Below are 16305 nucleotides of genomic sequence, written 5' to 3'. Positions count from 1 at the left end.
GCAAGAATGATCCGGGTCTAAAAACATGGCAAGTGAAAGAGGGAGAGAGGCAATGTGATTTCTGCAAGGTGGTGCAGCAGGACAGCAGTGTCACAATTGGTGCTGCTCTGCTCGGTGTTTTGCAGCAGAGGTAGCAGTGGTAACTGGCTCTGGTGGCCACAGCCATGCTGGCAGAGGGGCCAGCAGCCTCAAGTGTGTAGACCAGCCAGCTGGGCCCTAGGAAGACACAACGTCTTCCTCATCCCCTCCATCATGCAGGTGTTGGCATCAAGGCTGGGACACTTGCCACCACAATGGAGTCACGATGGGTGTTTATGGGTACAGTTCTCTGCCCAGTGCATGGGTGATTCAACCATGCCTCCTGCAACAGATTGGAGGGAAGGCTGATATTTCTTAGACATGGGAGAAAAAAGGCCTTCCAGCTTCCGCTAAGGGAATTATTTCTTCTTACAAGAGTCATGTTGGTTTGTCTTGAGGGCACTGTTAGGATTAGATGAGTTAGCAATCCATATTGTCAATTAAAATGTAATGTTGTCCCAAAGAGACCCAAAATAAGGTTCACAAGCAAGAATAACTAGGTTTGCAAAATGGTAATGGGCAGCAGAAGCATCATTTAGGAAGGAGTCCATTTAATGATCCTGCTCAGCTTTTGCCTTTGGGTAGACAGATGCATCAAGCAATTTGCACAGACATAGCTCCCCAAAAAACACTTCAGTCCACACACCCCACACACACCCTTCTTGTGTTGATGTCTCCAGCCACATTGGTTCCAAACACCCCTGGGCCCTCCAGGGCCCGTTTCCCAAAGCACCCCTCCCACATGCAATGGGGTGCATAGAGATACAGTTTGCCACAACACAAATGCAAGCTTGGAATACAGCAATACAGATTTGGCCTTTCAGCATAGCAGATCACGTTATAATTTCTGTGCTCGCAGACAAACTTGAAGTTTCAATAGTGCTTGGCTCCCCTCGGCCCCTCGGCCTTGTCAGCCCACATCTGGGCTGCCCTGGGCCTGGCCCTGCTCTGTCACAGCACTGGGCAGTGGGCAGGCCACAGCCATGCTTCTGGCAGCCCAAGGTAGGCCCAGGCTGGGCAGTGCAGTGTGATTTGACCCTGACTTTTCTGAAACTCAGTTACGTTTTTAACAGGATGCTCCTTCTCGTAGCCTCCCTCCCCTCCTTTTAATCTGATGGGCCCTACAAATGGGCACTATGCAGTTCTTAGCTCCTGGCAGATAGGCAAGTGTGACAGAGAGCTTCGGTCAGAGCAAGCCCAGGTGATGTGGTGATGAAAATAAAGCGGGTGCCATGAAGCAGGCTGCTCCTTGACGGTGTATCTGCTGCCAAAGGGACACTGCTGGTGCACCACAGCCCAGCCTTCCCGTCCTTGGAGAGCTGCAAGGACATGATCTGAGGGTGTCAGCGTGAGACTGATGCCAGTGTGGAGGGGAGAGCATGTCCATTGGCTGCAATTGCAGCAATGGCCTTTCTCTGGGGCTGACACAAAGCAGAACTGCAGCAGCCGAGGCGAGAATAAACTCCTGCTTTATGGTGGCTTGCTCCACTGAAATGGTTATAAAATGCTGCAAAATCCCACTCGCCTACCTTCTTCACTGCCACTACATACACTCGGTGCTCTTTGCAGCTCTGTGGTTGGCCTCTGGATCTTCCCATTCCCTGCTCGCCATCCAGGAACAGCCTCACGGGGGTTGCGTGCCCTCAGCCCCAAATCCCAGCTCAGTGCCGCTGGTGGGCTGGTTCCCTGGGCACTGCCAGCAGGTGTCATGGGGAGGGAGTGCCCCCTGCACAACCAGAGAACTGGCATGGTCTGCATCCTCTTAGAGATGAAACAACAAACACATCCAGCACCTGAACCTATGGAGAGGAACGCATATCCCGACAAAGAAAACAGGGGAAGAAAGCTCTCAGTAAAACCCTCTTGGTTGGGTGGTACCATGGGAAGCAACTCGAGGCTCCACTGACCACACTTCTAAAGGACACTTTTCCTTCGGGAGATAAAGGCTCCCAGGGACACCCCAGGGCTGTGCAGTGAGGTAGTGATACTGGACTTCCACAAGCTGCTCTGGAAGACATCACAACCCAAAGGCTGGAGGGAGGAGGGTCAGGCTTGGAGCAAAGGCAGCAAGCCCATCTCAGGGTCAGGACCGAGGCTGAGTTGAATCAGCCTGCGTTCATTTGTGGCTTAAAAGGGGAGTTCTGCATCACTGTGGAGAGTCTGCGCTTTTGTGGGATTCAAATATTCCTTAATTAGGTGTTGTCTCTTAGCGGAATGAAAAGAGGGCTTTTATTTCATCTTACTTTACCGTTTTAATTTACTCCCTTTGCGTTTAATAACTGGGTAGGGACACGTTAGCAGCTGCTGTACCACGTTTCGCAGTACTTTCACCGCCGACACCCTTGCGGCCCCAACCTTCGGTCCCCATCCTCCACCCGAGTGGCGACGGGGAAATCCCAGCAGCCCCTCCGGCTCCAGGAGGGTCCCGCCGAACCCAACTCTCCTCGCCCGGCTCCAGAGGCTGCCGGGCGGGGCGCTGCGGGTGAAACGGGACGGGATGGGCGCAGGGAGCTCACCCCGACGGCAGCCCCCGGCAACAACCCCAGGTCCAGGCTGAGTGGGTACATCGCTCTCCTCGGCCTCAGGCAGCAGGCGGGGCCGTTTGCGCCCACCAGCTCGCGTTTGCCGTCAGAACAACGCGATGCGCGTACCCTCCGCTTAACTACTGAAAATAAGTCGCAAAGCTCAGTCGATTCCAGCAGCCATTCTCCCCGCGCCGATTCCCGGCCACCTGTTGTACTTTTTACCTGTTGTTACAGCCTGTTTGAGGACGCGCAGACCGCGGCGGCACGTCTCACGGCTCCCGAGAGCCCGACCACGCGCGGGGACAAGCGGGGAATCCCGGCTATTTGCTTGGGGGCTCCCCACGCCCATCTCACTTTTCCCTTCCCCAAAGGGAAGCCCTTTGCCTTCTGTCACCCTCGACCCAGGCCCAGCCCGGCTCCAGGAGGCCGCCCCGCAGCTGCAGCGCTCTCCCCGCAGCCCCCGGTCTCTCCTTTTGTCCTGGGGCGGGTGACCCACTTCCTTTTCTCCCCTTTCCAGCTCCCCTCCGTCCCCGCCTCCGCCCCGGGAGCCGCCGCCGGCCCCGCTCTTCCGCGGCAGGCTCGGGGCGGGGGGGCCGCTGGGCTGGGGGGGCCGCGCCGTGTTTGTTTTCCTTCTCCCCCCCCCCCCCCCAACCCCCCACCCTATCCGCCCCGATCTCTAGATTAAGACGTGAAGATTACACTTTTATTGTGGCGGCCGAATAATACCACGAGTCAACACAGAAGGCAAACAAAAGTGCTTGTAGTACATGGCCAACCCCGCTGGGAACCGGGCTGCGGGCTGCTGCAAAAATCAAGCTCTTCAGTGCTAATTACAAATAAATGATGATGTGCTCACTAAGTAATTGATTTAATGAAGTTCCTATGAAACTATTAAAACCGGGTAGAGGTCAGCGCGGAGACGCCCCAGAGCGCCCATTGAGGGATGTTTAACTCCGCCAATCTCCTCGGAAAGACATCAGGGCTAATAGGTGAAGTCACAGCTGTTCCGGCTGACTTTTGCAGCAGCGGCCTCCCCGAGCCCGGCCCGAGGACACGGCCGGGCGGGCGGACCCCAAGCACAACCCCGCGAGCCCCATCCCCTACCCAGAGGCGGCCGCCGCCCCCCATCCCGTCCCGTCCCGTCCCGTCGGGGCCGCGCTGGGTACTCACTCTCTCGACCCGGCCGGCCGCCCGCACCTCGGCTGTCCCCGGCCCGATTAACGAGGGGGGGAGCGGAGCTCTGAACTTGTGCCTACTGCTGCGGGGCGGCCGGAATTCCACCCCCCGGGCCAGGCTCCCCCCCCCTCCCGCCCGCCCGCACTTCTTCGAGAAACCGAAGCTGGGACGCAGGTAGGGTGCTGGGAGGATTTGGCAGGGCGCCTGGAAGGGGATGTGTGCCCATTGCTACTTGAAGGGTTTTCTTGTTTGAAAGGCCGGCCGGGGCCCCGGGACGGGCTGTGTGAAAGAAGGAGGAGGAGGAGGAGGAGAGGAGGGGGGAACACAGACATTAAAAAGAAGAAGAAGAAGAAAAAAAAAATAAAACTAAAAAAAATCCGGCGATTGAATTTCCCGGCCCCGCGCCCGGCTCTACCCCCTCGGCCCCCTCTCCGCCGCCGCCAGGTGCCCCCGGCACGGCCCCGCGCGGGGGGGCGGCGGTCCCGGCCTGGCAGCCGGGAGGGGGGGGAGGCCGTCCTTCTCCACCTGCACGGGGAGCCCCCGAGCCGGGAGAGGGCAGAGCTGCAGTCATTGCCCCTGGGGAAGGGGAGGAGGGGCTGGCAGCCCCCAACACACAGCCCCCCGACGGCGGGGTCCGGAAACATGGGGGGTGCTCGAACCCGTCCCGTTATCCCCGCAAAATCAGCGCGAGGCACCGTTTGGTCGCAGGATTTTGGGGAACGGCCGCTGATCTTTTCTTTTTTTTTTTAATATATTTTTCGATTTTTTTTTTTTCGGAGCTGGGATGGGATGAGAAACGATTAATTTGAAACGAACAAAGCTCGCCCGCTCCTCGTTTGCCAGCCTGGCTAAGGGGCGGCATCGGGCGCGACGCTTCGTGAAGGGCCTTGTGCCCTCGAAAAGCCCCTTTTCGCGACGTCGTTCAGCGTCCGACGGCCGCTGTTGGGCTCCTTTCTCAGCGGTGCCCACGGGCACGGAAAGCCCTTCAGGCTGAGCGAACGTTTGTCGGCGGGGGGCGGCTTCCACCTCCTGTGTAAGACGCGCGCTCTCGGGAAGGCAGGACGGGCGCAGCCCCAAAGCAAACAGCGGCCCCCAGGCACAAACGGCGCACTGTGCCGCGGCTCCCCCCGCTGCCCGCTGCCCGCTCCCCGCCCGGTGGGTGCTGCCCGCGGCCGGGCGCTGCCGTTCCGCTCCTAAACCATTGTCTGCGAGTGATGCCACGCGGTCAAAGGGAGAGGGGAGGGCGCTTGTTTCCAGGCTCCCGAGACAAACGAGTCCGCCTTTCATCCTTTAAGACGAGGTTTAAATGTCACCTCCACGTCTTTCACGGACGGGGGCGACCCTTCAAAGCTCTCCGTAATAAACGGCCCTTATTAAACGCGTCCCCGCCTGGGAAAGCCGAGGGCCGAGGGGCCGGGCCCGAGCCGTACGCGCCGTCGGGGCCCCGGAGCGGGGGCTGCGGGCCGGGCCGAGCCGCCGCTTTTTGTGGCGTCTGCGAGTCTGGGGCGGGCGGTGCCGGGGTGCGGGCTGCATGCTAAGGGATCCCGCGGGCGGCCCGGCAAAGGAGAACAAATCGCTGACAAAGGAGGGCCCTTCCAGCCCAGCGCCGTCGTTAGGGCAACCAGCGGGCATTCGCCCCATAATAAGTTCCACTTCAAAGGGTCCCCCATTCAGCGGGGGCCGCGCCGCACTTTTATGAAGTCGGCGCTTTTTCACGCGGCGGAATCATCTGTTTGGTTATTTTTCATCGTGTTTATTTTGCGCCATTCACCCAGCACTCGTATTAAATAAACACGGGACAATCGCTCTGCAAATAACGGGGCTGAGGTGGGAAATAAGGGGGGGAAAGAGGAGGGCGGGAGGGGGGGCATCGCCCCGCGTGCGTGTGTTTGTTTACGGCCGAAAATACGGAGGGAGGGGGGAAGGAGGGCAGAAATATGGGGGGTTCCGATGAAGCCGAAAGCTGCCGGCGCTAACGCGGCGTGACACCAAGGGTCGCCGCAACTGTATCTTAATAGAGTGTCGCGAATCGCGGTGCACCGCTCCGAACGCGGCCGCTCCGCTGCGCTCATCTCCATGGCGATGCCCGAGCCGCGGGGATCGGCGGGACGGCTGCGGGGCCGTGCGGGAAGGTGGGGAGGGGATACGAGTGTGTGTGTGTGTGTGCGGGTGTGTGCGGGTGGGTGCGTGATCGTGCAGGTGGTTGTATAGGTGAGCGCTGCTATGCGAGTGCTATGCGAGGGCACACCTCACCGCCTTCCCCTCGCCCCTACCGTTTCCCACAGCCCTCGGTCCTCCCCGTCCGTCCCCCATCCTCCCGCAGCATCCAGGCACAGGGCTGGCTGACGAAGGGAGCACGTCTCTCTCATGCTGCCGGTCCACGCGGTGTCACCGACGGGCTCCGGGCCGGGCCCGGCCGCTGCCGCAGCGCTCCTAACGCGCCGGGGTTGGCCGAGCGCCTTTGGGTGCGGGGCTGGGGACGGTGCGGGTCGGCGCAGGACACGGGGACACGGGGACACGGGGACACGGGGAGGGGAAACGCGTTGTGTGCTCCATGCAGGGCGCTGCCCATTGTCCGACGGCTTTTATCTTTTATATTTCCCATGAATGATTCATGCCGCTGTGGCTTTGTGTCTCTCTCCTTTCACCAGAAACTTCATTAGGAGAGCTAAGTTTTCCCATTGACGGGAGCCTCATTTGGGAGCGCTCTTCTGTTCCTCGCGTTGGTCATTGTCACAGTGCCGCTCGGGGCCGCTCCCCGCAACCTGCTGCACCGCGCCGCGTCGAGGTGGGGCTGTTCCCGGTGTTCTGACCGCTCGTCTTCGAGCACAGACGCATTCGATGGGGGGGGAGGGGAAAAAAAATAGAAATAATAACAACAACAACAACAAAAAATCCTGGGCTCGTTGCAGTCATATCTTGTATTAAAATTTAAAGATTTAAAAAAAAAAAAAAAAAAGGGAAGGAAAAAGAGAAAACTGTCTCCCTTCGGCTCTGCGTGGCACTGCGCCCGGGACGGCGCTGAGGTTGTGGGAGGGCACGGCCGGGAAGATCTCGATTTATTAGGAGCATTATTATTCCTGACGACTATTATCATTATCGTTATCATTCCCGTCGAAATATTCACACTGAATTTATCGGTGTAACGCCGCGATTTTGCTGTTCCGGGAGATAACAGAGGAAAATCGGTGCCGGACCTCCCGCCGTGTTACCCCCGCACCTCGGGTCGCCCGTGGGGTCCCTCGTGGGAGTGGGACGCGGAGCCGCGGGGGGAGGGGAAGAGAGTACGGGCGGGGAGGGAAAGCATTGCCCCTCTCGGCCCCCCCAGCCGTGCCTGTGCCCACCTGCAGAGCAGCACTTCGGGCTGTCAGCGAGCTGTGCGTGACGCGTGGGAACGCGCCGCTCAGTCACCGTGCGGGGAGACTTTTCCTGCCTTTTTTTTTTTTTTTTTTTTTTTTTTTTTTTAATGGGGCTTACAGAGACCGGTTATCATTTTTGTTAATTGCCGTTCTTTTATTCGGGAGGTACCGGTGTCACGGAACGGGGGCAGGGCCGTGACCCTCCGCTGAGCGGCGGGGAGATGCGCAGACACCGAGAACTCCGTTTGCAAACAGCGCGAGGATCGATAGAGGAAAGGTCCGCGCCCCACCTCGCCGGCTGCTATTGGTTCAAACGGGCTTTGAAAAAAAAAAATCATTCTTAAAAATAATTATTATTATTAAAAATATCTTAAAAAAAAAAAAAGCAGCGGGGGAAAAAAAAAAAAAAAAGCATATCGTATGAACTGAGCAAAAACGGTTTTCTTTTCCGCTTTTCCGTTTGCCTTAAAGCGACGCCCGCTCCTTTCAGCCCAGCACAGCGCAGCAGCGCGGAGCCAACGCGGAGATCCCGGAACACCGCGTTCTGTCCCGGCGGTGCCACCACCGCACTGTGCGGGGCGGGGAGGGCGGGGGGGGGAGGGGGATCAGAGCCGGGTCTGGTAGCGGAGAACGGGGAGGTGACGGGTGGATCCAGAGCGCAGCGCACCCGCAGCCGGTGTAAGCCACGCAGCTCCGCGCTCCGGCAGGAAAGATAAAAAATAATAATTAAAAAAAAAAAAAAAGGAAACGAGGATTGAGGGGGTGGAAGGTGGGGGGTGGGGGGGGGGTGATGTCAGAAAAGAAATTAATTCCGCGGTACAAAAGAATCGCGTTTGCGTACACGTTATTGACAATGATAAAACCAAACAAATTTCACGCACCGAACACGTTTCCACAAGCCCTCGGGGGGGAACGCGGGGAGAGCCGGCCCCCCTCCCCTCCCCCCCTCCCCGACGGCCCCAGAGGACGAATGGAGCTCCGAGGACCCTGCGGATCACTCCCCGCAGAGGTGCGGGCGTGGCTGCAACCCCCCCATAGACCATAGAAACAAAATGAGAGGTGCCAACCCCCCAGTGCTGCCGGTGCGCGCCGTCGGGGCTGCGGCGGGGGTGGGAGATGGGGGGGGGCTGAGTCTGGGGAACAGCACCTGCCCCAACGGGACGGGAAGCATCGCCATCATCGGCTCCCGCGTTCTTGCTGGTATTTTTTCCCAATTGCAACGAACGTATCGCAGCGTGTCAGACGGCAGCGGGTTCCTCTCACTCCCCGGTGTTTTGCGGGAGCCGTAGGCACGCAGAAGGCGGAGGAGCGTTACCGAAGCACCGCATCTTTTGTCCCTACGGCCGTGATACAGTGGAGGGAGAGAGGTACCGACCGGGTCGGGCCGGAACCGGTGGCTCAGAGGGGAAAGAGAATTACACAGAGCTGCACTGCAGGAGGCAAGAAACGGCGTTTATTTTGCGGCATTCAGCATCTCCCCAGGCCGGCTGCGGGGCCGGCAGCGCTGCTGCTTTCGACCGCAAACCTGTCCCCCACCTCCCCTCCCCACCCGGCTGTGGGGGCTGCGGTGAGGCTGGCGGGGGGGGGCGGGAGCCGGGGGGGCGGCTCAGGAGGCACAGGGCTGGGGGGGCTTAGAGGATGAGAGGGTCTCGGCTGGGATGGAAAACGAGGGGAGCTCGTGGATGGGGGGGAGCCGTGCCCGCTCGCAGCCTGCGTGCCAACCGCCCCCCCCCCCCCAGTAGCTGCCTGAGCCCGGGGCACCTCCTGACCCCGCACCCCTGCGGTGAGTGGCACAGTCCGGCCTGATCCGTCCGTACCGAAATGGGACACGACCGTCCGAGTCTCTTTAATTAAATTAGTGCCCGTACAAACACCATAGGGTTTCGTACACGGAATAAATAGCGCGAGTCAAACCTGACGGCTTTCCCGCAGCCCTAGGGGGCGGCCCGGCCTCCCGAGGTCCTGCGGGGCCCGTCCCCCTCGGAACCCGGCGAGGCGGAGCGGCTGGGAGGGCTGCGCGGCCGTCTTCCCCCCCCGGCCTGGCAGACGTACCACTCGCTGAGGTCGGTGACCGGAGGGGACAGGGCGGCGGCGCGGGCGCGGGGCGGCTCGGGTGGGGGCTCGGCGCCGGGGGGCAAAGGGCCGTCGGGGGGTCCCGGCGCGGCGTAGCCCGGGGGGGCGGGCGGAGGAGAAGGAGGCGGCGATTTGCAGTGGATCTTCATGTGCTTGCGCAGGGAGCTGGGATGCGTGTAGGACTTGTCGCAGCCGCGGATCTTGCAGTAGTACGGCTTGTCGCTGGTGTGGACGTGGGAGTGCTTCTTTCTGTCGCTGCTGTTGGCGAACTTCCTGTCGCAGCCGTCGAATTCGCATTTGAAGGGCTTCTCCCCTGCCGGCAAACAGCAAGCTGCTGGTTAAAGCCCGGCCCCGTGTTCCCCCCGACCCGGCGGCAGCTCCGTACCCTCCTCTACACCCAGCTGCCCCGAGGCTGCGAATGGAGTTCGGAGGCTGCGGAGACCAAAAATGAAAACCAAAACCAAAAGAAACATAAAATCCAACCGCTGACCTCCAGGCAGGCCTCCAGCTCGTTTGCTAGTGGCAAACCCTTCATTAGAACTCTAACGACCAAACCCACACAACGATAGCTGCATAACTTCCTCGAGTGTCGTCGTCCGCGCCCCCCCAACCCCCGAGCACAACAGGTTGGGAACGGGGTTAGCATCTCTCTGGGCACAAAGGTCGAGGCATCACCCCATGTCACCCCAGGCCATCCCGCATCAGGGCGGCCAGCGGACCCTTCTCCCCTTTGCACCAGGGGATGCTCTTCATCACGGTACAGTGGATTTATATTGGTGCCATCACACTGTTTCTATAGGAACACAGCACTCCACTGCCCACCACCACCTTGGGGGCTGTGCACCCCTCGAGGGGCCGGGGGAGAGGCCCTCTCCCCCGGTCCCTCGAGGGGTGCACAGTCCACGGAGTACTGAGTGAGAGCTGCAACCCCCTCTTCTCCTCTCCCCCCCCCCAAACCAGATAAACAACGCATAAATCAATGAAAGTCTGCTTTCCCAAAGTGTCCTCCGAGGAATAGCAGTTGTCCGCCGCCGTAAATCCCGGCTTCGTTGAGAAATGAAAAACAACAGAAAAGGGGGGGAAAAAAGGGGAGGGAGAAAGGAAAAAGAAAAAGCTCTGAATGCTGCTCGCACGCAGCCCAAAAGGTCTCCCGAACGGAAGTTTCCTCAAATAGAGGAGAGCCGCTCCCCGAGAGCCCCGACGGGGCGGTCCTGGCAGAGAGCAGCGGGAGAAGCGAAGCCTCCGTTTTGCCCCGACGGCTCCGTCCATCCTCAACCCGCTCCGCCTCGGGGCTACTGCTGCGGGAGGAGCGGTGCTGTCGAAAGCGGGGGGGGGGGGGGGGGGTTGCTACGAGGAGAGGATGGGGGGGGAGGGGGGCGAGCACGTGCGCGTCCGTGTGTCCGTGCGTCTGTGTGTCGGGGCGCGCCGTCGGATTACTTATTCATGACAAAGTCACATGTCCGACGGCACGTAGGGAAAGCGGGGGGGGAAGAGGGGGGGGAACACACACACACACACACAAAAAAAAAGAGGACAGGAAAGGGAGAAAAAAGGCGAGGCCGGGAGGGGCGGAGGCACACCCACCTGTGTGAGTCCGTTTGTGGATCTTGAGGTTTTCGGACCTGGCGAAGACTTTGCCGCAGCCGGGGAAGGGGCAGGGGAAGGGCTTCTCGCCCGTGTGCACGCGGATGTGGTTGATGAGTTTGTACTTGGCCTTGAAGGGCTTGCCCTCGCGGGGACACTCCTCCCAGTGGCACACGTGGCTGCTCTGCTCGGGCCCGCCGACGTGCTCCACGGTGACATGGCCCACCAGCTCCGGCATGGTGCCGAACGTCTTGGAGCAGGGCGTCCCTCCGCCCGGCGGCGGCTCGCCGTCGATCCACTTGCAGATGAGCTCCTGCTTGATGGGCGGCCGCATGTAGCGCAGGAAAGCGCCGGCCGCCCCGACGGGCCCACCCGGAGTGGGCGGCTGCCCGCGGCCCGCTCCCAGGCCCAGCCCGCCGGAGCCGTAGCCCTGCAGCGCCGCGGGGCCGTAGTGCGGCTCGGCGTGGCCGTACGGCTCCGGCCGCATCTGCCCGTTGAGCGGCGGCGGCGGCGGGAAGGCGGCGGGGTGCGCGCCGTCGGCGGGGCCGTAGGTGCCGGCGGCCGAGATGAAAACGCCGTGGGGCGGCGGGGGCGGGAGGCGCGGGGGGGCCCCGTGCGCGGCTGCGGCGGCGACGGCGGCGGCGGCGGCGGCGGCGGAGGAGGGCAGGTCCCGGCGGGGGAGGAAGTCGCGTCCCGCCGCCCCCCCCGTCGGGCAGCCCGGCAGCGCGGCGGCGGGCGGCGCGTAGGCGACGGCTGTGCTGGCGGCTGCGGCGGCGGCGGCGGCGGCGGCTGCGGGCGCGGCGAAGGCGGCGGCGGCGGCGGTGAGCGCCTCGGGGGCGAGCTGGAGCGCGGCGGACTGCGCCATGTGCTCGGGGCCGAGCGGCGTCAGCGCGCCGCCGGGCTCCGCGTCCCCGGGGTGCGGGTGGGCCGCGCGGGGGGGGTGGCCGTGCGGGGCCCCCGGCCCCGGGAAGCGCGTCATGTGCGGGTGCGGATGGGGCTGAGCCGCTGCCAAATCCGCTAATCTCGGGGTCGGGTTCCTCTTGCTCAAAGGGGGCTCCATAAGGACACGGCCGGGCCCATCTACGTTGGCTGTTGTTATTTTTTTCCCTCTGCCCGCCTTCAAAAACATGTATATATTAAGCGGCTCTTTAACTTCTTTTGTCTGCGCTCCTAACTCCGCGTATCCCCGGCCCCGCTCCGTCCTCCAGCGATTGGCAGAGCGCTCCCCACATTTGAGCTGCACAGTGGGAAATACGGTTCGGACATGGCACCGGAGGGATTGGACGGCTCCCGATGATTGGCAGAGGCCGCCGCCGCGCCATTGGCTCTCTTTCAGGCCGCGGCTCAGCGGGGATCCGCCCCCGCCGCCCCCCGCGCCCCCCCGGAGCCGCACTCACAAAACTTCGCGCGGGGCCCGACGGGGCGCACCGGACCCCACGCACGGGGAGGGGGAACGTCCGCGGTGGCTCCGGGCCGGGCTTCCCGGGTGCGGAGTGGGCTCCGAAGGGCTGCGGTGTTCCTTCTGCCGCGTGTGTTGTCGCGGCCGATGCCGGTGGCTGAAGGCGCTGCCGGCGGAAGGCAGCCAACGTTTTCCTAAAAAGAAGACGGCGGGAGGAGGGGAGGAGGAGAAGGAGGGGGGATTCCTTTCCTTTAGAAAAGAGCTGAGAGCCCAGCGGCGGGGAGGCACGCGGCGCACGGGATGGAGGAGGATGGGGAGTCCGTGCCCGGAGCCCGCGGCACCCCCCGGGCCGCCCTACCCAAGCGGAGGGCTCTGATGCAGGGGGTGTCCCCTGGTGCCCTTCCCAGCTTCCCCCCAAGCCCTATTTCAACCACGGGGAAACTGACACAAAGCGGTGCCACGGCCGCAGCGGAACGATGCCCCACAAAGCTTCGAGATGGTGGTGCTGCCGTCGGTGGGGGGGGAAGGCAAAGGACACGGGCAGGCGCCGAGAGAGCTGCCCCACGGTGCCCACTGCGGGAGTGGTGCCGGCGTCGTTGTGGCCCCGCGTCCTTCGGCTCTGTCCCCGTGGGAACCGTGTCCCCCCACCCCCCAATCCCTTAATCCGGAGCGACGGGCTCCGGCGATGCACGTCGCGGGTCGGCCCCGCTCCCCGGTGGAGCTAAGCGAGTAAATAACGCCCGGCCCTTTACTGGGGATTTTCGATGGTTTTATGGCACAGTAAAGCTTTCCAGTTCCCTGTACATCGGTATGACTGTGTCCCTGGGCTCGTGTGTCAAGCACGCACACACTGACCCCACACACGCACACACACCGCGGTGTCACGGGGCGCCGGGAGCGCGCAGAAGGGGAGCGCGGCCCCGCGCACGCCTCCTCACCCGGCCCTCGTTAAACGCAGCGTGATAGGGATCTGTCATCGATTTAATATGGCTTAATTCAAATCTATCCCCCCGATCAATTTCTTTTTATGAGAGGCCATAAAACAAAGAAAATATTTTACAGCCGAATAACAGGCGGCCGACCCGCGGCTGGCAGCGGGGGGGCTCGGACGGGCCCCACGTGGAATCGCGCCCGGCTCCGAGCATCGCTGCGTGCACGGGATGGAGGGGGGGCGACCCGGAACACTCGGAGGGCTGCAACCCCGCCGGAGCTCTCCCGGCTCTGGTCCAGGCCCGGCCCCGAGGGTCGTCCCCACGGGCGCTTTCGCCTTAAACCCGGGCTCGGGACATCGGCTCCGGAGGGTTTTCCATTTTGTTGCATCGGGGCTGCTCTATGTAAATGTATGCTAATGCTCACGAGCGGCATTTACAAACAATCGTCTTTACTGCACGTCTTATTGATGGTTAGGGAGCGGGGAGCGATATTTTATAGCGGCGAAAGCGTTCTGCCGGGGCACTGCTAGAAAGAGGGCGATTACAGCCCTCCTCGGTAAAGCTTCCAAATCTGCAAAGGTCTGCCCAAATCCATCACTCCGCCCGGCCCGGCCCGACTGCTCGGACCGGCCCTCATCGCGTATGGGCTGCCCCGTGCGTAGGGATCGCGGCCGGCCCTCCGAGGGCAGTGCGGAGCCGTGCGCGTCCTGCGCGGGGTTGCGCGAATCCTGCGAGGGGCTGCGTTGACGGCTGCTCCACAGCTGCCGGGAGAGGCCGGGAGGTGCGGGCAGGGCCGGGAGCCCTCCCAAGGGCGGAGGACAAGAGGGCCGGGCCTCGGGCGGGAGCGGACAGACTTTGGGAGGGAGACCCGCGGTAGAAGTGGCGCAGTTGCCATTTTCAGCGTGCGCTTTGACGGGGAAACCGTGGCCCGTTTCCCCCGGCTCGTCCCCTTTGGGGACTTGCTCAGACAGGGGCAAAATCAGAAAAAACAATCCCTTCTTCAGTCTGAGTATATACTTGCGTTTGAAGAGAACGGAGGGAGAGGGGCGACCTCGGGAAACCCGGGGAGCATTTTGGTTGTTCCCTCTCCCCTCCTTCCTCCCCGCAGCCGACCGTCGCCTCCGGAAGAAGCTGTTGAGATAAATCAAACGGTGACACTTTGACGGCTTTTCTTGTACCCGCAATATGGGGACCATATGGCATTGTTATTTATGAATGACAGCAGAAATTGTATTACAGCGCCCATTGCGCGCTGTCGCCGCGCTTCTCCTCCGCCACCGGCGCGGACGCGGCCACCCCCGCTCCGAGAGGGGCCGCCCAGGTGCCCCAGTCCCTGAGGCTCAGTGCCGGATCCGCTCCTGCCGGGGCTGTGCCGGAGCTGTGCCGGGGGACCGGGTGCGCAAAGTGAGCGCAAAGTGCGCGGCCGCGGGCGCTGCCCTTCGCCTGGCAGCGGCAACTTTCTATATATACGTATAGACGTCTATAAATACAGCGATAAAATATGATTGGCACGAGAGAGAGGCGCTCCTTCCTGCCTCGAGAGCAGGTTTGAGGGGCGAAGGGAAAAAAAAGAAAGAAAAAAAAAAAAAAGGCTTTTAAAAGTTGCGGCTTTGGCTGAGATTTTCACGATTTCCCTTTTCCCTTTCACATGGCGCTGCCGCTGGAGCCGACAAAGAGCTGCTGTCCCGAGGTGCGTTTCACAGAGGGAGCTGCAGCACCGCACATGTGGGCTTCACGGGTCAGAGGTCGGACGGCCCCGGAGTGCGGAGCTCGGCCCCATCAAAGCCGACTGCAGCTCCGTATCGCGCCATGAGAGCGGCGGGCGGATGGCGGCTGCGGCACGGACAGCGCTACAGTGCTTCTCCCGACCCCGCGCTCCCCGCTCCGGCCTGGCTGCCGCTGTCTGGCCCCGCCGCAGCCCCGTGGGTCGGGGTAGGGGTGCGAAGGGGCACGGCGGGACTACGAGAGGCACGGAACGGTGCCCCTTCCCCGGCTCTCTCCGCGTTAGCAGCCGGCAACGGTAGGAGCTGTTTTAAAGAGAAATTCGGAACACTTACAGAAGGAGGGTGCTCTCAGCAGGGATCCTTCAGGTCAGGAGCGGCCAGAAAGCTGCTGGGAAAAAAAAAAAAAAAAAAAGAATAAAAATTAAAATTAAAATCAGACTTGAAGTTTTGTTCATGGAGGAGAGCTCTGGCCCGGCTCCGGAACCACACTCGGATCGGAGCGATGCTATCCGCCGCCTGGGGAAAAGGGGCCGCGGTGCAGGGAGGGATAAAGAGACTCTCGGGGGACGGCCATGAGACTTTGAACTTGGAACGGCCCCGCTGCGTGCTGGGGATGCAGTGCTGGGAGGGGAATGGAGTGCGGCCGGGCTGTAATAGTCCTGGTTTGCCCCGGCAGGGAGAGAGGGGACGGGGCAGGAGGGGAGGGAGGGATGGGAGAAGAGAGAGGGATGGAAAGGGAAACAGGGAGGGAATGGGAAGGGAGGAAAGGAGAGGGGAAGGGAGAGATGAGATGAAAGAAGGAAGGGAGGAAAGGATAGAAAGGAAGGAAAGGAAGGAGAAAAAAAAAAAGGGGGAGAGGTAAAGGAAAGAGAGAAGAAATAAAGGAAAGATAAATAAATATAAGAAAGGGGAAAAAAAGAAAGAAAAGAAGGAAGGAAATAATAAAGAGAAGGAAGAAGAACGAGGGGTAAATCCAGAAGGTAGTCAGATATTTGTATGGACATTCTTTTTCTTTTCTTTTTTTCTTTTCTTTTTTTTTTTTTTCCTCCAAACCAATATTTCATTTGGGGTTTTTCTCTGAGCCTTTCAGTTCCTTTCTTATCCGAGATACAATCACACTTTCTGCATTTTTCTCTCGGTGAAGTCCCGGCTCTTGCAGAGCGCTTTCGGCATGCAGCACCGAGGCACAGCACCGGCCTCTCCCGCACCTCGGGGGCACCTCCAGGCCCTCCTCCTCCGAAACCTTCCGAGGAAAGAAAACAGTCCGTCCGCCCACCGTGCCCGCAGTCCGGGCTGTGCAGGGGCCGGCTGTCAGCGGGCATGGATGGAGCGGGACTGAGGGCTGCGGGGCGGGGCGGGGGGAGGATGAAACCTCGGCCCGGGCAGAGAGCAACAGCGGGACACTGCATTTCGGACAGGGCTTGGAACATTTTAACTATTTGGTGGCAGCGGTGG

The 16305-nt window shown here is 61.2% G+C and overlaps 1 protein-coding gene across 1 annotated transcript; it reads right to left on the bottom strand.

Annotated features, from left to right (window-relative positions):
* Positions 1 to 8917: 8917 nt before the first annotated feature.
* Positions 8918 to 11924, bottom strand: ZIC5 (Zic family zinc finger 5). Its single transcript, XM_085215571.1, has 2 exons — positions 10796 to 11924; positions 8918 to 9524 (listed from the first exon to the last, which is right to left on the bottom strand). The coding sequence occupies exons 1-2, from the start codon at positions 11922 to 11924 to the stop codon at positions 9073 to 9075; spliced, it is 1581 nt and encodes a 526-aa protein (XP_085071697.1). The 3' UTR covers positions 8918 to 9072.
* Between the last annotated feature and the right edge of the window lie 4381 nt (positions 11925 to 16305).

The sequence above is a fragment of the Meleagris gallopavo genome, chromosome 1, assembly GCF_905368555.1.
Source record: "Meleagris gallopavo chromosome 1, MGAL_WU_HG_1.1, whole genome shotgun sequence".
In the NCBI taxonomy this organism is placed as follows: Eukaryota; Metazoa; Chordata; class Aves; order Galliformes; family Phasianidae; genus Meleagris; species Meleagris gallopavo.
This window is presented reverse-complemented; position numbering and strand designations above follow the sequence as displayed.

What these genes read in the sequence shown, in the direction of transcription:
- ZIC5 (XM_085215571.1), bottom strand. Translation starts at nt 11,924, where the DNA reads ATGTTTTTGAAGGCGGGCAGAGGGAAAAAAATAACAACAGCCAACGTA. An exon ending in CCACAAACGGACTCACACAG is followed by an intron (nt 9,525 to 10,795) that starts GTGGGTGTGCCT and finishes GTTTGCCGGCAG; the next exon opens with GGGAGAAGCCCTTCAAATGC.